This window comes from Gobio gobio (assembly GCF_949357685.1).
Source record: "Gobio gobio genome assembly, chromosome: 10".
NCBI classification, from domain to species: Eukaryota; Metazoa; Chordata; class Actinopteri; order Cypriniformes; family Gobionidae; genus Gobio; species Gobio gobio.
The window spans coordinates 6,448,834-6,475,743 of NC_137116.1; the positions used below are offsets into that span (position 1 = coordinate 6,448,834).

Below are 26,910 nucleotides of genomic sequence, written 5' to 3' on the forward strand. Positions count from 1 at the left end.
GCGCTCTCACTCGCTGAAATCTACACTCAAAGCAGAGATAAACGTGCGATGTACGCAAGTGATTCACTCATCATACAGTGGTTGACTGTTTTTGTTCTATTTCAGCAGCGAAAATGGTTTTAAAACAAACACAGCAGAAGCACAGCGCATCTGATATGACTGGCATAACGCTGGCGAATTTAGGGACCGTCTCTAAAGTTACACACAACATTGGTAACGTTATACGCGTTTCAAACTTCATTAGCATTTGAAGAGAATGACAGTCATAAAACTGACTGTAAAGTGTTCATTTAGGTGTCAGGTATGATGCACACATTTTGATATTTAATAAAATAAACTGTCAAATCATATGGAAATATGGATATGCATTATTTCATAGGATACTGTTTGGGCTCTTACACAAAATATGCTAGATTTAAATGCATCATTGCTGAACACTGATGAGAATATTGCTTGAGAATATATTTACAGAGATAATATTAGAGATTATATTTACGACAAATTATTATTTATGCGTTATGCGTTGCTATTGACGACGGCCATTATAAGGAAGGAAATCCCACAGAATAGAATCTAGCTTAAAAAAGTGCATAGAGCTGCTTTAGTTATTTGTTGTTTGTTGATTTTCAAATATAAAACTTGTTGAAATGTTTTAAATGTGTGCATCTGTTCTTTTTGAACACTTTCATCTCGTTTGAACAAAACCGTGATAATATTGATTACCGTGATAATTTGGGTCACTATAATCGTGATGTTAAATTTCCATACCGTTTCATCCCTACGTGATCTCATTGATTTACATTACAAGCATCAGAATTTCCTTTTTGGCCATATCAATATCAGCATCTGCACCAAATTGCATATTTTGAATAAAATTTAGGTGTTTTTTCTTCCTTGAGTATGAACTCCATATTCTCACTATACCGGACTATATGAGCCATAAAAGTCTGGTGTATCAATTATCATATAAACAAACAAAATATTTTTTCAAAGATGATGGAAACAAACTTTTCCATTCTGACTATTATTTCATATGTCAGGCTTTACAGGGTTAAAAACAACATGATATAGACCACACCACAGAAAGTCAAAAATGTCACTTAGGATGAACTTTTGAAAGCATCTGACTCACCTGGGCTTCCTTCGTTTGACTTGGCTTAGTGCTTCTGAAAGAGTCTTCATGCTCATCCGCAGCCTGAGACGCCGCATTCAGAGCAGCGATCCGGATCTGTGATCGGAAGAAGATACACAAACACAGTGAGTGAGTGAGTGAGTGAGTGAGCGAGTGAGTCAGTGAGCGAGTGAGTCAGTGAGCGAGTGAGTCAGTGAGCGAGTCAGTCAGTCAGTGAGCGAGTCAGTCAGTCAGTGAGCGAGTCAGTCAGTCAGTGAGCGAGTCAGTCAGAGAGCGAGTGAGTCAGAGAGCGAGTGAGTCAGAGAGCGAGTCAGTCAGAGAGCGAGTCAGTCAGAGAGCGAGTCAGTCAGAGAGCGAGTCAGTCAGTGAGCGAGTCAGTCAGTGAGCGAGTCAGTCAGAGAGCGAATCAGTCAGTGAGCGAGTCAGTCAGTGAGCGAGTCAGTCAGAGAGCGAGTGAGTCAGTGAGCAAGTGAGTCAGTGAGCGAGTGTGCAAGTGAGCGAGTCAGTCAGTCAATGAGCGAGTCAGTCAGTGAGCGAGTCAGTCAGTCAGTGAGCGAGTCAGTCAGAGAGCGAGTGAGTCAGAGAGCGAGTGAGTCAGAGAGCGAGTCAGTCAGAGAGCGAGTCAGTCAGTGAGCGAGTGAGTCAGAGAGCGAGTGAGTCGATGAGTCAGTCAGTGAGCGAGTGAATCAATGAGTGAGTGAGTCAGTGAGTGAGTCGGGCGAGTGAGTCGATGAGTGAACGAGTGAGTCGATGAGTGAGCGAGTGAGTCGATGAGTGAGCGAGTGAGTGAGTCAATGAGCGAGTCAGTCAGTGACCGACCCAGTCAGTGAGCGAGTGAGTAGATGAGTGAGTCAGTGAGTTGGTGAGTGAATGAATGAATGAGTTAATGAGTTAGTGAGTGGAGTGAGTGAGTCAGTGAGCGAGTCAGTCAGTCAGTGAGCGAGTCAGTGAGTGAGCGAGTGAGTCAGTGAGCGAGCCAGTCAGTCAGTGAGCGAGTCAGTGAGTGAGCGAGTGAGTCAGTGAGCGAGCCAGTCAGTCAGTGAGTGAGTGAGTGAGTCAGTCAGTGAGTGGGTGGGTGAGTCAGTGAGTCGGTCGTGAGCGAGTCAGTCAGTGAGCGAGTGAATCGATGAGTGAGCGAGTGAGTGAGTCAATGAGCGAGTGAGTCGATGAGTGAGACAGTGAGTCGGTGGGTGAGTGAGTGGGTGAGTGAGCAAGTGAGTGAGTGAGTATATAGATTGACTTACCATGTTTCTCATTTATTAAGAATCACTCTGATCATCAGCATCTGTGGTGGTGCAACATTATAAAAAACAACAATGAAATTACAAGTGGATCAGGACCCCATATTATTACACAGCTACTAAAAAAACTATATAATGAATTCATTTCAGCAGTGCTCGTTTATAATACTTTATAATATCTCACATAAACTAAAATATGTAAATTATTATATTACATGCTATACTAAAATAACAAGTATTGACATGTAATAGTGTAAGTGTACGTGTATATCACATCTCAACACATTTAATAACTTTATTCTTCATTGTCCCTTGCACCTAATTCAGAAAAAGGGCATTTTATATGTTTTTTCCCGTAAAAGCATAAGGTCCGGTGTGGCATCAACAAGTTAACATGCTAATGGTATGGATACAATCTATAACTTTCTTATGTCATTTTATGTGGAATTTCAGAAAATGTATATACTACAAATAGCATTTTACAAATTGTGTGACTGTAACAGCACCTGTTCGAAACAAGATTCTATTGTTGCCATTTACACTTCATGCAACTAGTATGTACAACTATTTATACTCCACATAAATACAATCTCCTTTGTCTTACACTGCCTTTTCATACTTCACTTCATGCCTTTAGCACAGGGTGTTTTGCCCCCACTAATGGGACAAGAAGAAATAAGACTTACAATGCTGTGCTGTAACATCCAGACTGACCAATGTTTCCCCAGACAGTATGTTGTACATGCTAAACTCTCAATAACACGCATTGTTATCGAGGGAGCATCTTTCCCCTTATATGACACACATTGTTCAGAATCAGAAAATATTTCACTGTTAGCTTGATAAACAAACAGAAGAACCTTAAGAAAATCCTTCACAAGCTTCGTAAACAAAAACCGTTGGTGTCGCATACATTTGTTGTATTATTGATATCATAGCGCTGTCTCTGTTTATAAACCCCATTCAATAACAACATGCTAACAATGCTAGCACAGAAGCACAGCTGACATTACAAGACTTCTGATTTTCTATTCAACGCAGCATTTTCCTAATACTTCAGGAATGTATGACACTTAAGCAATGGGTTCAGCTGAAAGGTTGTGTGTTTTGTTTGCATGTTTGTTGTTTTGATGGAGAGCTCTTACCAGCTGCACGCATGATCTGCTGCTCGGAGCAGAGTCGCTGAAGTCAGTGTCGCGCGCTCACATTGGACGAGAGTTCGTGTACGCGCGGCTGAAAACAGCCAATGACGAGTCGTGGCTTGGTTTTCAATTTTTTCAATCAAATGTCTGAATACAAATATACTTTATGGTTAGGCGAGGTAAGATTATTTTTCCCCCTCTTCTATTCTTACACGTAATGCTTATTGTAATTAATTCGGTTATTATTCAATAATTCGGTGAATTATGTACATTTCGGACGTTTTTCGTTAAAACCTATTGTTCATTTGAATTAATTTCAGAAAAAGACAGGCAGTAAAATATTTAAATATTCACATGCTTGTCAAAGAATGAATGTACCTTTCAGATAAACCTTTTATTGGATTTCTGCTTTGTGTTATTCAATTATTCAACTAATTGTCAAAATATAATGTATTTTTTATTTAGTATTTAACTAAGTATTTATTTTTGATTTCATCATACTGTATATGTTATACTTACATCTAAAGTGTGAATAGTATTTTCTGAATCAGAAATCCCCCTGGCAAAGCTGCAACACTATTAAAGACTAAAGAAAATGTCATACTGCAAAGTGAAGGTATTGCACTACTCAGGTCATACGGTCTGTGCAAAAATTGGGTTTATTTTAAAATGAAAAATTATTCATAGAAAAAACATGACAACAATTAGTAGATGGCAAATTTGATTTCACTGTTTTCATCAATCAATTAAGCAAAAACTCTAATAACATTCATGTCAATGAACAGCAAATATACTATAAATACAACTTAAGAGTCTATAAAACTAAACAACATTAATATCTGTGAATAAACCACATCCTGAGGCTAGAATGACAAAGCACAGCAACTTTTCAAACAAACATATAATGGGATTATAACAGGTTAAGATGACAGTAGTAACAAACAGTTACTCTTTACGTTAACCAAGCTCTCTCCAGTTGCTCTAGTCTAGACGGAGAAGCTCTTTACATTAACCAAGCTCTCTCCAGCTGATTTAGCTCTAGAACCCAACCAATCCAGCCGCACCTCTCTGGCTCCCTGAAGCGCTGTGTTGGCCTGAACCCAACGGAGACTGACTAGACGCTCTGGAGTTCAGAGCAGAGTACACTGATCCGTTCGCCTGAGAGGACTTTGAGCCTTTGGACTGAAGACTGACACTGCTGACCGAACTTCCTGAGCGGGAGCCTCCAATGGCCCTCTGACGGCTTAAGGGGTCCGAGAACTGTCGGCTCCGCTCCGGGGCCTCAAACTCAAGTGGCTCCTGTGACGTTTGGGAGGCACGACACAAGCTGACTGGAATTAGAGGCACTTCCTGTTGGGAATGAGGCGGGGGAAAGTCTTCAGCGTTAGCAGGAGGTTCTGAATGGGTCCTTGATACAGGTTGAGGGATGTCTGCCATCTGTGTGGAGATTAGAGGAATAATAATGATACTAATATAAATAAAACAATAAATACACTATTATTCAAAAGTTTGGGGCTGGTAAGATTACCTTCCAAGTGTGATCAATGATTTTTGTCATTTTTATTATTCTCCTTATTTTTTGAGACTTCCAAATTGGAATAAAAATGCAAAATAATCAATTTACACCACCATTCAAACGTTTGGGGTTGGGTTTTTTATGTTTTTGAAAGAAGTCTCTTCTGCTCACCAAGGCTGCATTTATTTGATCAAAAATACAGAAACATTTTGAAAATATTATTACAAATCTAAAGTAACAGTTTTCTTTATGAAAATCTTGTAAACTTTAATTTATTCCTGTGATCAAAGCTGAATTTTCAGCATCATTAATCCAGTCTTCAGTGTCACATGATCCTTCCGAAATCAGGATCTGCTGCTCAAGAAACATTTATGATTATTATCAATGTTGAAAACAGTTGTGCTTTGTGGAAACCATGGATCATTTTTTTCATGATCCTTTAATGAACAGAAAGTTCAAAAGAACAGCTTTTTTGATTTTTTTATTTGAAATAGTAACATTTGTAATGTCTTTACTGTCACTTATGATCAATTGAATGCATCCTTGCTGAATTATAAATATATTAATGTTAAATGGGACCTATTATGTTCCTTTTACAAGATGTAATATAAGTCTCAGGTGTCCCCAGAATGTGTCTGTGAAGTTTCAGCTCAAAATACCCTACAGATGCCAATTTTTGAGCGAAAGGAAAAACATGCTGTTTTTGTGCATGTCTCTTTAAATGCAAATGAGCTGCCTTCTTCATCCAGAAGAGGGCGGAGCCTATACAGCTTGTGCCTCGGATACTCTGCCAAAAACTAAAACATCTGTTTGGTTATCATCTCTATCGCACTCACACTCACGTGACTGCAGTTCTTCGTCGTCATGAAAGTTTATGATCTGCATGCGTCTTAAAGCCATATCAGTCTAAACTTCTGATATAGACTTGGTCAGCATTACTGGGAACGCCCACAAAAATGTCATATTCGCCATATGCCGTGGTGGAAAACAAGCCATTAGAATGAATGCACACAGACCTTGTTAGATGCTTTATCTTTACTCTAAAACTTCAGATAACTTACTAGAGGTGCAGAATGCCACATGTAGGGCTGGGCGATATGGCCAAAAAATGTTCGATATCAGTTCGATATCGATAATTATCACGATAAATGTAAAATATTTATTTATTTCAAATTTAAAGGCAGATTTTTGCTCCTAAGTGAAAGTTAAAGAAACCAGACTGTTACTTGTGATTTTAAACTACTCTTTTATTGTCAGAATATGACACACACTTCACGTTTTTGAATTCCTTACACTTCTCCAGTCATTTTTCCTTAAATTTCTTAATAAATGTATATAAGTTTCTGCGTGTGCTAACGGCTGATATTGAAACAGGTTTGTGTGGCCTGACTTTGGCATATACCTTCAGCTACAGTATTAATATTACATGTTTTGTTTTAGAAATGCACATTTGACAGTGAATTGACAGTAGTAGTAGCTTGAGTTAGGAGGATGCAGATTTATGTTCATCAACAAAAACACGGACATAACTGTAAAAATTGTAACAACCTCATTTTTATATGGTCAAATTTCAATATTATGACTGAGCTTTATTAAAATTAACCATTTGTCTTCCATAGTATCATAGATTTAGATCATGATAACCACAGTTAAAAACACTCATATAGCTCTTCACTACCATGGTACAATGTATCTAGGCTATATGGTTTCTATGGTATTTGTGTGAAAAACACTAGCCAAAAAACATTTAGTAGCCTATATGCACAAATTCTAGCTATAGCTAAATAAAAGATGGAACATCCTTCTGACTGGCGCATAGTGTTTCTCCTGTTTGTCAGCGCTGTTCCATCTGGCTTTAAACTAGTTCATTTGTGTTTTTGGCTGAATGCACACGCTTTTCACTGGATCTCACAGCGCTGTTTAGTGTTTGCGTGACCGATCAGAGTAAACGGATCTCTTCTAGTGAGCTCGCGCTGCCGTTTGGACTTTGACCCGAGCCGTTCAAATGAGTAACAATTCGTGCTACCTTTTTTTATCAACAAATTCGTCGTCTTTGGATAATAACTCAAGGCTAGTTTCAATTTTGATTTAAAGTTCGTCGCCGATTCCACTAATTTTTTCCTTCTCGTGTCGAGTTTTCTTTGCCAGTAGTGCGTGTACTTTTGATGTGCAAGTTAAAAGCTGCACGCTGACTGGCTGTTGTCGCGTTTATTTCTGATGTGTGATTGGGTGTTAGAGTTATCCATATCGAGTAAAAATGTCCAGAGCTTATCATCGTTATCGACCTGAATTTTATCGCGATTCGATATGATATTGTTTATCGGCCCAGCCCTAGCCACATGGCAACTTTTCGGGACTGCACAAAGCAAAATTAAATCGTAATCATTACAGAGAGTGAAGATAAAGCGTCTAACAAGGTCTACGTGCACTCATTCTAATGGCTTGTTTTCTCCCACAGCATATGGCAAATATGACGTTTTTGTGGGCGTTCCCAGTAATGCCGACCAAGTCTATATGGTTTTCTAAGTGCACACATCCGAAGCACGCGCACAGAAAGCTGGATGTCAGACGGAGCGTCCCGTGAGTATCAAACCAAGTTCTCTTTCACATCTTATTGCGCTTAAACTGTCAAATACACACAAGGTTATGTCAAAAACACACACAGTTCACATAAACACAGTCGGTTATGTCTGTGAACATAAACAGCAGGGAACGAAATCGCATGTGTATATTAGATCTGTGTATTAAAGTGACAACGGTGTAATATACAGTACCTACTGCTGTTAATATAAATTAACATAAAAACCACTCACTGCTCTTGACTGAATAACTTTAGTAGCTTTAATAAGAAAACATTTCTCACTTGAATGCTGCTGTTAAACGCTCTGGTGAGGAGATAAACATGGTGGACTGTGTGCCGCTCACTGAGGGGCGGAGCTATGCTAATAGGGCAGATTCTGTAAGCAGTCGTGGGCGGCGCCTAAGCAATGAGATGTCACAATGGAGTACATTCCTGAACGGCTCATTTTGAGACACGGTTTCAGATTAATGGGGAAAATAACAAACAGAGTGGATGGATTTTTACACACTGCAGACATAAATGTTCAACAACTATATAAAAGTGAATTATGCATAATAGTTCCCCTTTAAAAAAATCGTACTGACCCCAAACTTTTGAATGGTATTAAATAAACTTTTTTTTTTAATTACATTTTTTAAATTGTGTCTTGTTTGCCTTGTGTCTACTCACGGCTGAACTCTCGCTCCTCTCCTGGTTTCTCTGGTTCTCTCGGCTGATGTGTGTCCTCTCTGTTGAAGTGAGCTGAGGATGCCCGAGAAGCCCGAAGTCTGATTGGTCAATTCCAGCCATAGACGCAAACCGGCCCAGCCTAACAGGAAGCAAGAAATTCCCAATTAATTCCAACTAAATCTTTAAAGATTAAAAGGAATAATCTGGCATCCAGACTTGCATCAATCATTCATTAGATGTAAAACTACAGATTTTAAAATGTTAAATATCTGTTAACAGATCGGACAGACCCAGCATCTTTCAGCAGGTCTAGGAAAGCATGGAATTTGTGGAAAGAGGATTCGATGCTTTCCAGCACATGTTCATCATCTAGAACAGAGGCGTTGAGATGGGCTTCAGACAGGGATTGATTCAGACTGCGCAAGCGCTCATTCTCCAGTTCCAGCTACAGGAAGAGACACATTAACATTACTTCCTGAAATGTTACTATCCATTTTACCAACAGAATAGCTGGGAATATACTTGTACCTCCACCAGGCGAGAGTTGGTTTTCAGTCTGGTGTTCCTCTCCTCTGCCAGCCTCAGACGACACTCTTCTAGCTCCACCTGTGGGTGTGCGGAGGAAGTGCAGCGCATTATCCTTAATGTATACAGTGGCACCAAAATATTTAACTGTATATTTAAGCCAATCTTAATGTAAGAATGTCATTACATTAGATAACAGAATATCAAAACCAAGTACTGTACATATAGTACACTTTTTTATTTTTGTTATATTGCCTGTTTGTTAAATATCCAAATAAATGTAATTATTAAACTAAATTAACCATAAACTAAATTAATGATCTAATTACTGATCTAAAGCCCACACGGTCACTGTATGATGATTGAAATGAACTGATGACATCACCGTTTTTTCTCCGGAATGGCTATACGGCTGAATAAAATTATGTTGCATTATTTTCCTGTTTAACACTGTGAAGCTGCTTTGAAACAATCTGCATTGTTAAAAGCGCTATATAAATAAAGTTGACTTGACTTAAGATCACAGTTTTGAAAACTCTCTCATCACTATCATTGCTATTTTTAATTAATTGGATTATTTTACCCTTGTCTTTCATGTCTTAAAACGGAGTCAATCACAAAATTAAGAACTATGACATGATTATTACATAATTATTAATGATTTGGTTATAAATAAGATTTTCTTTTATGTTTTTGACAGATGTCTCTTCTACTCACCAAGGCTGAATTTATTTGATCAAAAATACTGTAAACAGTAATATTGTGAAATATTACAATTTAAAATAACTTTTCTATGTGAATATATAGTAAAAAAAAATTAAAAAAACTTTTATTTCTGTGATCAAAGCTGAATTTTCAGCATCATTACTCCAGTCTTCAGTGTCACATGATCCTTCAGAAATCATTCTGATATGATGATTTGCTGCTCAAGAAATATTTATGATTATTATCAATGTTGAAAACAGTTGCTGTTTCATATTTTTTGGAAACCATGATACACAACCATTCAAAGGTTTGTGGTTAGTAAGAAAAAGATATATATATATTTTTTTTTTAAATATTACTTTTTTTCAGCAAGGATGTATTAATGTTACTATTTCAAAAAGATTTCCATTTCAAATAAACACTGTTCTTTTAAACTTTATATTCATCAAATAGTGTGTCACTCTTTCCAACATTTCATGTTTTCAACATTGATAATAATCATTTATTATCAATGTTAATTGATAACAAATGAGCAAGAAATCACCATATTAGAATGAATTCTGAAGGATCATGTGACACTGAAGACTTGAGTAATGATGCTGAAAATTCAGTTTTGATCACAGGAATAAATGACATTTTACAATATATTCACATAGAAAAGTTATTTTAAATTGTAATAATATTTCACAATATTACTGTGTTTTTCATCATATAAATGCAGCCTTGGTGAGCAGAAGAGACTTCTTTCAAAAACTTTAAAAAAAAATCGTAATTATTTCAAACTTTAGTGTATATCTATGTCACCTCTCTGAATAGTCTCTCCAAACTAAAGGGACATTTTGTTTTCCAAGCCTCCTCCTGCCATAAACTCATTACAGACAACAACCGACAGACGGTTACTGTGTCACCTGTAATCGGCTGTTCTCAGTCTGTAGTCTTCTGAATTGGTGGCTTGTGATTTTCTCCTGAGGACTCGGTACATGTGCATCATCCACCTCCTCGGACTCGGACTCCGTCTCCACGGTTACCCGCACAGAGGTGGCGTTCTGATGAAGAAAACTATCATGACAAACTCATTCCACATAAACAAAACTGCAGAGCACGAAATCAGCAACTCATTTGGAAGTCGCTATGGATAAAAGTGCATGCTAAATGAATAAATCATCATTTACATAATCATAAATCAATAAAACAGCCCTTACTTGAAAGCTCTGGTCTGTCATCCCATCAGCCTGTGACGCACCTCTTTATAGATCGACAAAGAGAGACACGTTCATGCATCTTATTGAATGGAAAAGCAGATCTGAGGTAATTCTTCAGTTCTGAAATCTATCCTGAGACTGATATCACCAACATCTTTGTGCGTACCTCTGTAAGCCCGCCCGTGCAGCAGTGCGCCATGGGACGTACCCCACTGAACCAGGCCGAGGAGGCCTCCACACAGAGCTTACGGATGAGGACCGACGGGATCCTGCAGAGAATGACCGTAAACAGTCAAACATACTAAACATCTCCAGCAACATAGTGTCGGCCCACATCTGGAACGCTCCGAATCCACATGTACCAGATGTGGGCCGAATCTGGGCCGACACTATGTTGCTGTCTGCTAGACAAAACTAGCCAAAATACCGCAAATACCGATTCGATATGTAGCTTTCCCTGCGTTCCTCCTCCTCAACTGCCGTGACTGATCAAGAGTGTCTTTAGGAGAAGGTGGTTTAAGCCAAAGATACTGAAACACAACACACTGACAATGAGCACGGCACATGAGAATTTCAAATCAAGAAACAACATTAATTTAATATCTAATAATCGAAAACATTTAAAGATGCAAACGTTTTCAGACCTGTGAGTCATGGTTTTTGGCGTTCATGAGGACTTTTTTGAGGACAGCCTTCACCACTTTATCATCTAAAAGAGAAGGAAAGAGTTGACAAAGTAATGTGAACATGATTTGGAGTTTGAAACCTCCTGTGGTGAAGTTTTTAATGTCGTTTATATGTCTATAGCCCTATTCGGACGGTAATAGTTTCTCGTGGGGTCGTGAGGTATTTTCATCATTGACAGGGGCTAGTCTGTGTCCGAATCCAGAATGTCAGTGTTTTCTCTCCCACCACCAGTGTAAAAAATCCCCGGCCGAATTACCTACTGTTTTTTGACAAACACCAAGGTCGTGTGGTAATTGAATTGCCGTCTGAATCCACATCTCTGAGTTTTCTATAATATATCACTTCAAAATTCACTGTTTATATCCATTTTGACCACTGCAGAGTAAATACTTAAAAAAGTATTTACAAGAGCAATATACTTCAACACCTCTCATAAAATAAAAAGAAGAAAAGCACATAAACATTTGAAATGGGCCGTTGTTACGGCAACAATTATATATGTTAAAATAACCAAGCAGCATTATGTTTACCTCATGTAAATAAGGGGCTGTATTCACTTATTTCCGCTCATTTCAATGTGGAACTAAATGGCATCCTTTATTTTGAGATGACAAAACCATTTTAACTATAATGTGCGTCTATATATCTTCCTATTTTTAAACAGATTTAAATAATAAAATAATAATTAGGATAGTATTTTGCTATTATTCAATTAAATACGCATTTATTCTTATTGTACCAAGCATATGACATTTTATTTACAGCATACAATCATGTTATTGACCACGTGAGCAGCGCGTTCCCAGGACCCAGGAGCGCAGGATCACAATACTCGCTTCTCCACCGCGAATAAATCGTCATCCGAATGCACGAGTTTTATCACTGAGGTGACATGCACATTTATCTTTACGGACTTCCATGTGAGAAACAATTACTTTACGAATAGGGTCTAAGTGGTGTTTCTAATATGCTTTAAAATTTTGCAAATTCGTAAGTCAACACCATTGATGAGTAATTTCTCCTTAAAACTGCAGTGAACAAAAACATGGTTTAAAATCGCTGGTGTTTCTTACAGTACAAACTACCTTATTATAACCAATCACGTCACAAAGGGGGTGGGGCTTTAGCATATCTTTAAATATTCTCTGAAGCAGGGAGTCTTAGGAGAAGCCAGGTTATCCCACAGTATTTTTCTGTTGATATGAAAAATCGTGTATATTGAGCAATACAGTGTGTGCACAAATACACTGTACATGTTGTTGTACAATTTATGAATTTTACAGTTATTGAACTGAATCAACACTGAACTGACTTGAGCTCAATCTAATGGCTTGTTAGAGCTGCTTTACAGCAGAATCTGAATTTGTTACTATTTTGAAGCCGTTTTGAAAAAAATCTGTATTGTGTGTGCTATAGAGGTGACTTGACTTGCATGCATATTCCGTATATATTACAAAAATAAACAGAAATGCAAGGGTGAAAATGTATTTGTTTCTCAAAACGTTTTTTCAAGTGATCAAATTAGGTGTATTTACAGTATAAACAGAAATGAAAGGGGATAAAAAAATATTTCTTTCTAGCATTTTGCAAAAAGTTTGTTTTACAATTGCAAACTGAGTATAAAGCATATATTTTGCTAGCAGTTTTTCCAACTTGGTCTGAAGATGAGGTATATGAGTGAATGGTTTCACTGAGTGGGCCTCGAGTACCACTTTTAGTCTGTAAGTAATTTTAAAAAACTGTAATATTTCACAATATTACTGTATTTTTGTAGCCTAGAAATCTAGACGCACCCTAGCGGAAAAAAAATTATTTTTGACACGAGTGTAGTCTAGCAACTCTCGGTAGACCTGAGAGCTGGAAAAACCGAAAAACTCTGGTCAGGCCAATCACAGCGTGTGTAGAGTCGGTGGGCGGGCTTAACATAATGACGGCACGTCACGGCAGAGTTGCGGAGGTTCTGCGTGCTACTCGTAAACAAAGCTGACGAACAGAACATTGGTCTTTTGAATTGGCTTTGGCCGCGACTCTGGAAGACTTGGAGTTAAGCTTTTCTTTGAGAAAAGAACGGCACTGAAGTCATTCTTAAGAAAAGAAGATATGTTCGAAGTTTTGCCTACCGGATACGGCGAAAGTCTATCAACTAACGTTAGCTCGGCTTCACCTTCTTCTTTGCTCTGGCTGGTTGTGGCGCTCATGGCGCTATCCAATTGCGTGCAGAGGGAATTTGAAAGACAACCGTTTATCCCGCCCCTCGGATTGAGCCCTGTCAATGGTGAGTTTCCAGGCTTGTCAGGCTAGTATTTTTGATCAAAAGTGAGCAGAAGAGACTTGGATCAGTTACCGATGAGCGGGTTCCTCCTGATGTCAAGCACGCACAGAGTGGAATTGGACTGAAGCATCTGCTCGAGAACTTGAGCTCCTTCGTTAGAGATGCCACAGCGCTGCAGGTCCACCGCTAGGGGAATAGAAGGTGGAAATGTGGGTGTATATGTGCTAGTCGAATATACTGTATATGCCTGTGTGCTGAAGAGTGACTTCTCGAACCTTTGACCCACAGGTCCTCTGAAAGCTCCCGGGCAAGAGCCATTACTCCTCTGTCTCCGATCAGAATGTTGTCGTTAAGAGTAACCCTGCGCAGTCCGCTCATGGCTTCAAACTCCGCCCTCCTGTAGCGCAAAGTCTCCACCCACGCCGTACTATGCCGCCTCAGCGCCTGGTGCTAAACAACAGATGAATTTATGTCCAGGAATGAATTATACTAATAAATGTTGACTTGTACCTTTATGATGTTCGCCATATGCTCCGCTCCTTGCCAGGTAATATTACAGGAAGTAAAATCCACGGTTTTAATCGTTGATGAATATTTCACACTCTGACAAATGACTGAATGAAAGAACAATATAACAACAAAAATATTGTCTGCATTATTAACAATTCAAGACATATAAACACAATGTTTGCATGTATGTAAAAACTCAATTAAGCTTATAAATATAATGAGCAACAAGTACTGGGTGGTAGTAACTGATTACATGTCATCTGGATTACAACCCCAAATCAGAAAAAGTTGGGACAGTATGGAAAACGCAAATAAAAAAAAAAGAAGTGATTTCTAAATTTACTTTGACTTGTATTTCATTGTAGACAATATGAACAAAAAATATTTCATGTTTTGTCTGGTCAACTTCATGTCATTTGTAAATATGCATCCTTTCCTGTCATTCAGACCTGCAAAACATTTAAAAAAAAGTTGGGACAGTAAAGCATTTACCACTTTGTAATGTTGCCATTCCTTTTCACAACACTTAAAAGACGTTTAGGGACTGAAGACACCAAGTGATGAAGTGTTTCAGGTGTAATTTTGTCCCATTCTTCCTGCAAACAAGTCTTAAGGTGGGCAACAGTACGGGGTCTTCGTACATCACACATTCACACATCACACATTCTCTATTGGAGACAGATCGGGACTGCAGGCAGGCCAGTCAAGTACCCGTACCCTCTTCCTCCGCAGCCAGGACTTTTTAATGTGTGCAGAATGTGGTTTTGCATTGTCTTGTTGAAATATGCATGGACGTCTCTGGAAAAGATGTCTTCTTGAAGGCAGCATATTATGCTCCAAAATCTCTATGTACTTTTCAGCATTAATGGTGCCTTCACAGAAGTGCAAGTTACCTTTGCCAAGGGCACTGACACAACCCCATACCATGACAGACCCTGGCTTTTGGACTTGTTGCTGGTAACAGTCTGGATGATCCTTTTCTTCTTTGGTCCGGAGCACACGGCGTCCATTCCTCCCAAAAAATACCTCAAATACTGATTCATCTGACCACAGTACACGTTTCCACTGTGTGATGGTCCATCGCTTCTGATGGGCGCTTCTGGACACTGTTAACATAGGGCTTCCTTTTGGCACAGTACAGTTTTAACTGGCATTTGTGGATGTAACTACGTATTGTGGTACTTGACAAAGGTTTGCCAAAGTAGTCCTGATCCCATGTGGTGATATCGCTTATAGATGAATGACGATTCTTGATGCAGTGCCGCCTGAGGGATCGGAGATCACGGTTGTTCAGCTTAGGCTTGCGCCCTTGTCCTTTACACACTGAAATTCCTCCAGATTCCTTGAGATCTTTTAATTATGTTATGCACTGTTGAATGTGAAATATCCAAATCTCTTCCTACACAGCAAATTTCAGGAGTTGAAAAATCATGAGTTAGACAAAAAAGTGTGAATGAGTTACATTTTTTGAGTTATTTTTTACATTTTGACTACCGTGTGTGTTACTGGATACTCCCTGGCTGTGTTGTATTTTGGCGTTCATTCATTGGTGTTCAGGAGCGTGTTTTAACACTACATCTGGAGTTACATTTTGAGAAGTGCGTCACGACACGACCCTGGTTCTGCAGCACAAATAATGGACTTATGTGCTTCGTCGTGAGGTAGGTAAAAGAGTATATATACAAAAAAAACTATTTCAACATGTTCTATATTTTCTGACAAACACGTTTTGTCAGCTGTTACGTTATATACTGTGTACTAACGTCAAAGACCATGGAAACGTATGAACGTAGCCTATAACTTGTTTCAAAATTTTAAATGGCTATTTGCGCTGGCTTTTTGTCGATGTAAACGAGCTAACCGTCTTTCCATTTGTAACGCTTTGCAGAGAGACCGGATAGCTGGACCGAATGGCTTCAGCCAAGTGCAAGCAAAACTCACGTAGGCAGGCTATCTGACGTTTCACATGGGATTTATTTTCAGCACCATTATATGACAATAGCGTTACTGAACGGAAAAGTAAACGATAAAGAGCAACAGAAATATAAAGCGTATGAAGCTCACAGCTCGTTCTCCATCCAAGGACTGCCCACTCAGCGAGTGAGTAAAATAACGTGCCTTCCCCTTAAAGGAGCAGCACCGAATTGTACTTGTTACACATTCACCGTGTTTCTGAAAATGAGTGTTTTGCCGTCAAATTGAAGTGGCGACTCAGCTCAAGAAACCTGTTCAGCTTCCACACTAACTTTAATGCCGCCGAGGTAACGTAATTCACTCAGCTGCCTATATGTTTTGCTGTTAGATTTTACAGTATGACAGCAATTGTTTTCAAAGTGTGTCCATGCATTGAATTTCTGAACCAAATGTATGAATTTGCTCAAATAAAGGCAGTAAATCAAGAGTATGGTGTTCAGTGTAGTCATTTCCACATAACACATATTGTGTTAAATAAATGTTAACTCTAAGAAGTGTTAAATAAAATATGTTTTAAGTGTTAATTTGTAACACTGGTAAGGAGTTTATATTATAATTAACTACATTTCAGAGTTACAGTTACTCTCCGTAGGATTAGTATTTTAACTCCAGAAAGAGTTAAATTTTAACTCTGAAAAAGTGTTAAAAATTCAACTCCAAGAGCAGAGTTATTTTAACTCTGCGCTGTAGTTTATTTGATGGTCACGCATGTACACTCAAATTGAGTTGATTTTAACTAACAGGGAGTTTATTCCAAAAAACAGAATTTGCTGTGTATCTTTCTTTGAGGAACATTGTTTTAAAACATTTCAATAATTTTCTCACGTATTTGTTGGCAAACTGGCGATCCTCGGCCCATCTTTGCTCCTAAAGGATTAGACCTTTCTTGGATGCTGCTTTTGTACCAAATCATAATTACACTTCATAATTAAATCACCTGTTGACATCACCTGTTTCAAATCACATCATTATTTAACCATTTTACCTCAATACTAGCCCTAAATTGCTCCTGTCCCAACTTTTTTTGAAATGTGTTGCAGGTCTGAATGACAGGAAAGGATGCATATTTACAAATGACATGAAGTTGACCAGACAAAACATTAAATATTTTTGTTCATATTGTCTGCAATGAAATACAAGTCAAAGTAAATTTAGAAATCACTTTTTTTTTTGTGTGTGTGTGTTTTCCATACTGTCCCAACTTTTTCTGATTTGGGGTTGTACATAATCAGATTCCAAAAATTAAGCACTTGTATTTATATTATCAATCTGTGAGCAATGTGAGTGAAATGAATCCTGATTTTCACAAAACAGTAACAGTATGATGTGCAGAATCAAAACTTCAACTCACCTTCCAAACCTTGATCTGCGATCGGACACTGTGCTAAAGAGAGATGCTCCAATGACACACTCTTAGATAAACCCTAAACACAAATCAAAACGTTATTTGAACATGCTTTCAAACAATACATACGAAAAAAAATATATTAAATAGTAAAGGAAAAATATAAATAAAGAAAATAAAACATTAAAAAGGTACACTATGTAACTTTTTTCGGTTCAAAATGAACTAAATTTAAAGGGGACATTGGATGAAATGTGCACTTTTTTTAGCTTTTTTTGCATTTAGTTAGGTTTCTGGCCTGTTTGCCAGCTCAAAAAAAGATGAAAAAAAACACGCAGCCGGTTTGAGTCTGAAACAGTGTCATCCAGTGAGCCGTTTCAATCTGCTGCCGGTTTCTATAAAGATAGCTAGTTATTTGAATAAGACCACCTCCAGCGGACTTAGCCGTATTAGCATAGACATATGTCATATTATATCATACTACATTATATTATATACGGTTATATCAATATATATATATTAATTATAAAGCATTATTATAAAATATTTGTCTCATCTCACATATCATGGATCAGCATTGATTTTTTTAATAATTAAAATACATGTCATATAAATATAACTTACCTTTCAAGCAACATGACTAAACATAAAAAATAAACTTATACAGCCATATTATCTTTGCAAGCAGAGACTGATTTAGTTTAATCAGTCTTTTTTATTATATAATTAGCATCAAACAAACTATATAATTCTTGTTCAAAGTAATAAAAACGGATTAAAGATTAAAGATTACAAATGATTGCACAACCACCCATTAGGTGGCGATATGCACTAAGAATGTAACTTGCCATTAACTCTTTCCCTGCCAGCGTTTTTAAAGTCCCACTGAAGTGCCTTGAAACACGCAGCATTATTCAACGTGTTGACGTAATTTCCCCTGAAACGGATCAAGCTGTTAGCAGCTCCTCCCCTTTTTTTGAAACAGCCAATAGCGTTTCGTTAATACCACAGTTTGACTAGAGCCTTTCTGGTTGGTAAAGCCAGAGTTCCCTCCTAATCTCTACCCGTTTATCATCATAATCTCCTCCATATCGCTTTGAAATACAGCATTCTGTGCAGAATTTAAATGTGTCCGATATGTTTTGTTGTATGCGCCGACTCGCACATATGATCCGCGCTGCGCTCTCGTGTCTCTTTTATTCAGCTCTCACTGTGATTTTCTGGAGTGAAAACAGACACTTCATCTTTTGTGATGAACAATAAACTTCATAAAACTCATCAGTAAAATGTTGGCCATCATTTAGACGGGGTCTGCTACAACAGGCTTGTGTACTAATAGTGGATCAAATCAATATGACAACATAATTTATAATCGTAATTAAACGAAACTATACCTGTTCTATCTCCATGCAGTAGATATTCTGGTACTGACAGCAAAAGAGAAAAGAGAATGCGACAGAGCTCGTAATAAAACAAGAATCAACATTAGCTTGGCTTTTCAGAGATGGAGAGAAATGTGGGATTTGAAATGTAAAAGAGACGTGGAGATGATGGTGTTGTTGTTACTCAGTTCATTGTAAAGCGTGATCGATTTTGAAGGGTCATTTCATTATGGTTGTTGCACTAAGAGCCGGGGGGTGAAAACTTTTGAACAGGATGAAGATGTCCAAATTTTTCTTATTTTGTTTAAATATCATTTTTTTTTAAATTTAGTACTGCCCTTCAGAAGCAACAGAAGATACTTGCATGTTTCCCGGAAGACAAATTAAGTACAATTTACCTTGATTTTGAAATTCAATAGGTTTTCACCCCTCGGCTCTTAATGCATTGTGTTTCCTTCTGGCGCATCAGTGAATGTTTGAACCTTTTTTAGTAGTTGTGTTTGAGCCCCTCAATTGTCCTCAGTGTGAAAAGATGGATCTTAAAATCATACAGTCATTGCTGGAGAGGGTTCAAATATGAAAAAGAGGCTGGAAAACTGAAGAATGTGCAGGACCTGGAGGATTTTTCTGAAGAACATTGGGCAGTTTAACTGCTCAGGACAAACAAGGAACTCGTGAACAACCATCACAAAACAAAAAAACAGCCGTGCATCATCCATGGAACGACACACAGCACTGAGAATCAATGGTTCATAAACTTTTGATCAGGGTTCTTTTAATAAATTCAGCTATTTTTTTGTCTTGTGGACTATATGTAAACATTTTTTATGTAAAATATCTTATTCAGTACAGTACTAAATAAAAAATAACATGCATTTTGTATGATCCCTCTTATTTAGTTAAAATTATTCAAGCGGTTCACATACTTTTTCATGCCACTGTAGCCAATAGCATTTAGTTTATATCACAGCTCGGCCAGAGCCGTTGAGCTTGTTAAAGCCGCAGTTTCCTCCTACTCTATTACCGTTTCTCCTTCTAATCTCCATATTGCTTTAAAAAACAGAATTCAGTGCAGAATTCAAACTATATTTTTTTTATATAGTGCACTGTATGAATCGTTCCCTATCCCCTATATAGTGCACTGTCTGAATCGTTCCCTATCCCTATATAGTGCACTGTCTGAATCGTTCCCTATCCCCTATATAGTGCACTGTCTGAATCATTCCCTATCCCCTATATAGTGCACTGTCTGAATCGTTCCCTATCCCCTATATAGTGCACTGTATGATCGTTCCCTATCCCCTATATAGTGCACTGTCTGAATCATTCCCTATCCCCTATATAGTGCACTCTCTGAATCGTTCCCTATCCCCTATATAGTGCACTGTCTGAATCGTTCCCTATCCCCTATATAGTGCACTGTATGATCGTTCCCTATCCCCTATATAGTGCACTCTCTGAATCGTTCCCTATCCCCTATATAGTGCACTGTCTGAATCATTCCCTATCCCCTATATAGTGCACTGTCTGAATCGTTCCCTATCCCCTATATAGTGCACTGTATGATCGTTCCCTATCCCCTATATAGTGCACTGTCTGAATCATTCCCTATCCCCTATATAGTGCACTCTCTGAATCGTTCCCTATCCCCTATATAGTGCACTGTCTGAATCGTTCCCTATCCCCTATATAGTGCACTGTATGATCGTTCCCTATCCCCTATATAGTGCACTCTCTGAATCGTTCCCTATCCCCTATATAGTGCACTGTCTGAATCGTTCCCTATCCCCTATATAGTGCACTGTCTGAATCGTTCCCTATCCCCTATATAGTGCACTGTATGATCGTTCCCTATCCCCTATATAGTGCACTGTCTGAATCATTCCCTATCCCCTATAGTGCACTCTCTGAATCGTTCCCTATCCCCTATATACTACACTGTCTGATCATTCCCTGTCCCCTATATAGTGCACTGTCTGATCTTTCCCTATCCCCTATATATAGTGCACTGTCTGATCTTTCCCTATCCCCTATATAGTGCACTGTCTGATCGTCCCCTATCCCCTATAAAGTGCACTATGTGTCATGTAGAAAACAGTAAATGTGTGAACAAGTGACTGATTTCAGCTGCAGCTTCAGCGTCTGTTTATAATGTAGGGGGCGGGGCGTCAGATTCTAGAGAGCATTTGATTGGACAGAAAATCTGATGAGAAGCTAAAGTGCAGAGTGATGTCATCAAAATCATTTATCCTAATTGGCGGAAGTGAGAGACTGAACGCTTATATCCTCTAAATGCTAATTTCGTCATTATTTTGAAGCCCACTTGCTTATAGATAACAGTAAGGCTAACATATTCATACTTAAACTTTGATTTCATGGGGACTTTAGGTCTAGTAGAAAATGTTTTCTGAGCAGTCATGCAGAGCTGAAGCACAACCAAAACAGTGTTCTTCCGCAAAATGTTGTTTTGTAACCACTAGAGGGCCAAAAGTTACATGGTGTACCTTTAAATAATAATAAAATAAAGTAATAAATTAAAGCAAACAAATAAATAATAGCTCCACCTTAGTGAGAGCTGTGAGGTCCCTCTCTCTCAATGGCAGTCCGTGCAGGTGAAGGGTCTTTAGGCTGCTCGACTCACACAGGCACTTTTGCACAGCCTTGCACAACTGAAGCGTCATATTCTTGGAATGAATCACGGGAGTCTTCTTCTTATTATGGGCCTTGTAAGAAGCTGGGAAGAAAAGACACTCAATCGTAACAAGATTCGACACACTGAGTTCTGGGGATCCAGGGCAGCTTCCTCAACTAAAACATTTCTATTTAATAACTTGCTTTGCAATTCAATATCTTTAATTTAATAAGAACTAGTGATGGGCAGTGCAAATGTTATAGATGCCATGCTATAAATTACATAACATGTGCAGTACAGTATATTTCCAAAAGACACCCTGTGCACTATAATACATACAGTGTACACCGATCGGGCATAACATTATGACCACCTTCCTAATATTGTGTTGGTCCCCCTTTTGCTGCCCTGCTCAGCCCTGACCCGTCGAGGCATGGACTCCACTAGACCCCTGAAGGTGTGCTGTGGTATCTGGCACCAAGATGTTAGCAGCAGATCCTTTTAGTCATGTAAGCTGCGAGGTGGGGCCTCCATGGATCGGATTTGTTTATTCAGCAAATCCCACAGATGCTCGATTGGATTGAGATCTGGGGAATTTGGAGGCCAAGTCAACACCTCAATCTCATTGTTGTGCTCCTTAAACTATTATTGAACCATTTTTGCTTTGTGGCAGGGCGCATTATCTGCTGAAAGAGGCCACAGCCACCAGGGAATACCGTTTCCATGAAAGGGTGTACATGGTCTGCAACATTGCTTAGGTAGGTGGTACGTGTCAAAGTAACATCCACATGGATGGCAGGACCCAAGGTTTCCCAGCAGAACATTGCCGCTTTGGGCGGTGGACAGGCGTCAGCATGAGCACCCTGACTGGTCTGCATACGCAACAAACTGTGATGCACTGTGTATTCTGACACCTTTCTATCAGAACCAGCATTAACTTCTTTCATTTGAGCTGCAGTAGCTCGTCTGTTTGATCGGACCACACAGGCCAGCCTTCGCTCCCCACGTGCATCAATGAGCCTTGGCTGCCCATGACCCTGTCGCCGGTTCACCACTGTTCCTTCCTTGGACCACGTTTGATAGATACTGACCACTGCAGACCGGGAACACAAGAGCTGCAGTTTTGGAGATGATCTGACCCAGTCGTCTAGCCATCACAATTTGGCCCTTGTCAAACCCGCTCAAATCCTTACACTTGTCCATTTTTCCTGCTTCTAACACATCAACTTTGAGGTCAAAATGTTCCCTTGCTGCCTAATATATCCCACCCACTAACAGGTGCCGTGATGAAGAGATGATCAGAGTTATTCACTTCACCTGTTATGCCTGATCGGTGTATGATGTGTGGATGTCTGTAAACTAACTTTGAGCTCCAGTGCTGGTGAGGTAACAGCTCTTGATGGCAACATGCTGGAGGTGTTTGTTGATGGCCAGGGATGACAGTATGGGCGTCCAGTCCGCTAGACTGATGTGATCCGGGTTAAAATCTAACATCCCTCGACTCAGGCTGGCCTTCACCGCACGGACAGGAGCCGATCCTTGAGCCGCACAGACGTGATCATAGAAACCTTCAAAGTCCTGAGCGCCTCTCCGACGGATCTGCGCTGGTTCCAGCATCATGCAGCCTAAGTCAAGACAAATGATGATTTATGAACTATGAAAATTCTGTGCAAGAGATAAGCACATAAACAGAGGATTTTTCCTTATTGAATGTACGCTTGGAATGAACTTCATATCTTAAAAGGTATATAAAAAAGTTTTAATAATGTAATAAAAAAAGTGTTCACTTTCATGATTGTCTATTAACACACTTAAGTATACTTTTAGAAAGTTCACTTTGTAATAATGTATCATTTTTACTTTAAAGTACATTTTAAATCATTGCTTTAAAATACTTTATGTTGATATTTAAATGTGTATATATTAATTAAATTATTGAAGCATACTTATTTTTCTAGTGATTTCAATATACATGTATTAGATGAATAATGGTTCAAATGTTTTAGAAATAGTAAGGAAAAAGATCTATAAACGACGATGACGATGTGATATCGAAAACATTTTGACTTTGCACTTTTGCATTTTTTGGCCTCTGAATAGAGACGTCAGTATATTTTGAAGGTATGAGGATTGTGTGCAGGCTTATTGTGTGCTTTTTAATTCATTTAATTCATTCAAAGGAAAGAGATTATCCAATCATAGAAGGGGTCAATAACATCAGTGTTCAGTAATTTACTAAAAGGTATTGCATTATTTATTACTTTCTAAACCCCATATCAACCTCAACCAGGTGAATAATACAAGAATAGCCATGAAACTGCTCTTTTAAATTGTATAAATGATTCTTGAACTGGCCAAATAATTTAAGAGAATTAGACGTTCAATTTTGATCTTAAATTCACTATTGTTTTATTGAATTATTCAGTATTCTAAACATTTTTTATTAATAATAATAATAACGCATTTATTTATTGGCGACTTACATGACTCAAGGACAACTTACAAGCAGATAAAACATGAAACTAAATGACAAAATCCAGCATATTGGCCTAAAAAAAATACAACCAATAAGAACCATTTCAACTAATAATAATGCAATTACATCAAAAGTAACTGTAGTTAAATTACAGAAAAAATACAAGTAATCACTTACTTTACTTTTTCCAAGGGAACAGTAACTAAAATTACAGTAATTAATTACTTAGTAATGTAATTACAACCAACACTGATTAACATACACAAGTCTTAAAGGTACAGTAACAAAAAAGTGAGTGTGCAAAATGATCATGTAGGACAAAAATTAAATTATTGTAATATAACATAACCCATAAATTATGTAATTAAATGAATGTGTGCAGAACGAAGAATTTAAGGGAATTAGATGTCAAATTTTTTTTATAATTATTCATTATACAGTTTTAATATCATTACATCAGAACTGTTAAATTACAGAAAAAAATAAGAGTAATCACTTACTTTACTTTTTCAAGGGAAAAGTAACTAAAGTAACTGCAGTAATTAAGTAATGTAAATATTACACCTAACACTGATTAACATACTCAAGTCTTAAAAGTACAGTAATAAAATAAGTGAGTGTGAAAAATGTATAATATAATTAAATAAATGTGTGCAGAATATGTCCAGTGCAACGTTAGGTTACATCGGGTGGGCTTTAATGAATGTAACGTAAGCCACTTGAAGAATGAATATCAGCTAAGTTAGATAAAACATCTCCTGACAGATGAAGGATAAACAAACATCTATATACAAAACAAACATACGTCAAAATAGCGTGTAGGATATATCTAGCTGATTTGACCAGGGCATTCTTCATATCGCTCTGTCTATTATATATTTATGTATCATATGTATGTGTACCTTTAATAGCAAAAATTGATTTTTGTTTTGTCTAAGCTACAGCGAGCGGCTTAAAGCTGATTTGATCTTTTTCTTTTATCTGTGAAGCGTAGTTAAAGGCTGATTACCTGTTTGTTAGTGTCGTTGTCGTGGTTTCCACTCTAGAGACTGATAACTTATCAACCCAGCCCCAGCGTGTCAAAACAAACCGCTGCGGTTTGAAAGGGAAACCGCGTCTCATTCTGCGTGTGAAGCTCCATCTGCGCGTCTGCGCTCAGCGCCGCCTGCTGGCCGGGAGTCACAACAGCGCCGCTTAAAGGGGCCACGTCGGGAAAAACTAGGATAGGCCTTACTTTTCTGTTGTTGTTGAATCAATAATTAGTTATTCATAAAGCATCATGGCTTTGGTATAAGAAAAATAAGAGTTTTCAGTACTAATGTAAAAAAAATCTAATGCAGATGGTTATGTAGAACTAAATTATGACTGTTTGGGGTGCAAGAAACCTTGACTAATATTAAAGTCCCCATGTAGCCTAATCAAAAGTTGAAGTTTTTTTGGCTTTTAGTATGAATATGTTAGTCTTACTGTTATCTAAGCTAGTGTGCTTCAAAACAATGACAAAATTCACATTTAGAAGATATAAGCTTCAATAAGTTCATGAATCAATGCTCTTGATGACGTCACTCTGCAATTCTCTGTCCAATCAAATGCTCTCTAGAATCTGAAGCCCCGCCCCCTACATTATAAACAGACACTGAAGCTGCAGCTGAAATCAGTCACTTGTTCACACATTTACTGTTTTCAACATGACACATTGTGCACTTTATAGAATCAGAATATATACTATTATATTTATTATTTTCTACATGGTGAATGGCACATAGTGCACTATATAGGGGATAGGGAACGATTCAGACAGTGCACTATATAGGGGATAGGGAACGATTCAGACAGTGCACTATATAGGGGATAGGGAACGATTCAAACAGTGCAGTATATAGAGGATAGGGAGCGATCAGGCAGTGCACTATAGGGGATAGGAAGCGATCAGGCAGTGCACTATAGGGGATAGGGAGCGATCAGTTAGTGCACTATATAGGGGATTGGGAGCGATCAGGCAGTGCACTATATAGGGGATAGGGAATGATTCCGACAGTGCAGTATATAGGGGATAGGGAACGATTCAGACAGTGCACTATATAGGGGATATTGAGCGATCTGGCAGTGCACTATAGGGGATAGGGAACGATTCAGACAGTGCACTATATAGGGGATACTGAGCGATCAGGCAGTACACTATATTGGGGATAGGGAACGATTCAGAGTGCACTATATAGGGGATAGGGAACGATCAGGCAGTGCACTATATAGGGGATAGGGAATGATTCAGACAGTGCAGTATATAGGGGATAGGGAACGATTCAGACAGTGCACTATATAGGGGATATTGAGCGATCTGGCAGTGCACTATAGGGGATAGGGAGCGATCAAGCAGTGCACTATATAGGGGATAGGGAGCGATCAGGCAGTGCACTATATAGGGGATAGGGAATGATTCAGACAGTGCAGTATATAGGGGATAGGGAACGATTCAGACAGTGCACTATATAGGGGATAGTGAGCGATCAGGCAGTACACTATATAGGGGATAGGGAACGATTCAGAGTGCACTATATAGGGGATAGGGAACGATCAGACAGTGCACTATATAGAGTACAGGGAACGATTCAGACAGTGTAAATATTCTTTCCTTTGGGGCGAAAGAAGACTGGTTTCACATTAGTGTCATGTGAACCGCCACAGCTCTGGTCCAGAGACATGATAGCACAGAACAGATCATGTGATCGAGTCGGTCCAGAGTCACGACTCATCCCGAGCAGAGCAGATCATGTGATCGAGTCGGCACAGACCAGAAAATTTATCGGACCCATTTGAAAACAATAAAATAATTCAGATTACTTAAAATGTGTCAGTTTTGAAAACTCAAAAGAAAAAGAAAGTTCTAAAATACTCATAAAAGTTAAATTGTTTGAACTA

At 38.4% G+C, this 26,910-nt stretch overlaps 2 protein-coding genes across 2 annotated transcripts in view; both read right to left on the reverse strand.

Moving 5' to 3' along the window:
- The window catches only part of cabin1 (calcineurin binding protein 1), a 170,471-nt gene extending 166,905 nt beyond the window's left edge, over positions 1–3,566 (reverse strand). The window contains exons 1-3 of the mRNA XM_079827753.1: positions 3,519–3,566; positions 2,377–2,417; positions 1,133–1,228 (exon numbers count right to left, since the gene is read on the reverse strand). Coding sequence (XP_079683879.1) covers positions 1,133–1,228; positions 2,377–2,388 — 108 coding nt within the window. The 5' untranslated portion in view covers positions 2,389–2,417; positions 3,519–3,566. The remainder of the gene's footprint in view (positions 1–1,132; positions 1,229–2,376; positions 2,418–3,518) is intronic.
- A 586-nt stretch (positions 3,567–4,152) lies between these two features.
- Positions 4,153–25,148, reverse strand: cep78 (centrosomal protein 78). Its single transcript, XM_079827059.1, has 16 exons — positions 25,001–25,148; positions 22,880–23,140; positions 21,448–21,617; positions 17,508–17,580; positions 14,183–14,286; positions 13,948–14,122; positions 13,745–13,858; positions 11,358–11,422; positions 11,150–11,243; positions 10,880–10,982; positions 10,714–10,756; positions 10,420–10,557; positions 8,810–8,887; positions 8,572–8,726; positions 8,282–8,420; positions 4,153–4,952 (listed from the first exon to the last, which is right to left on the reverse strand). The coding sequence occupies exons 2-16, from the start codon at positions 23,133–23,135 to the stop codon at positions 4,554–4,556; spliced, it is 2,106 nt and encodes a 701-aa protein (XP_079683185.1). The 5' UTR covers positions 23,136–23,140; positions 25,001–25,148; the 3' UTR covers positions 4,153–4,553.
- Between the last annotated feature and the right edge of the window lie 1,762 nt (positions 25,149–26,910).

Excerpts from the sequence above, each read along its gene's own strand:
- cep78 (XM_079827059.1), bottom strand. The coding sequence starts at position 23,135 with ATGATGCTGGAACCAGCGCAGATCCGTCGGAGAGGCGCTCAGGACTTT. Across the intron at positions 13,859-13,947 it reads AGAGGACCTGTGGGTCAAAG|CGGTGGACCTGCAGCGCTGT; the intron begins GTTCGAGAAGTC and ends CTATTCCCCTAG. Across the intron at positions 4,953-8,281 it reads AGAGGAGCGAGAGTTCAGCC|ATGGCAGACATCCCTCAACC; the intron begins GTGAGTAGACAC and ends ATCTCCACACAG.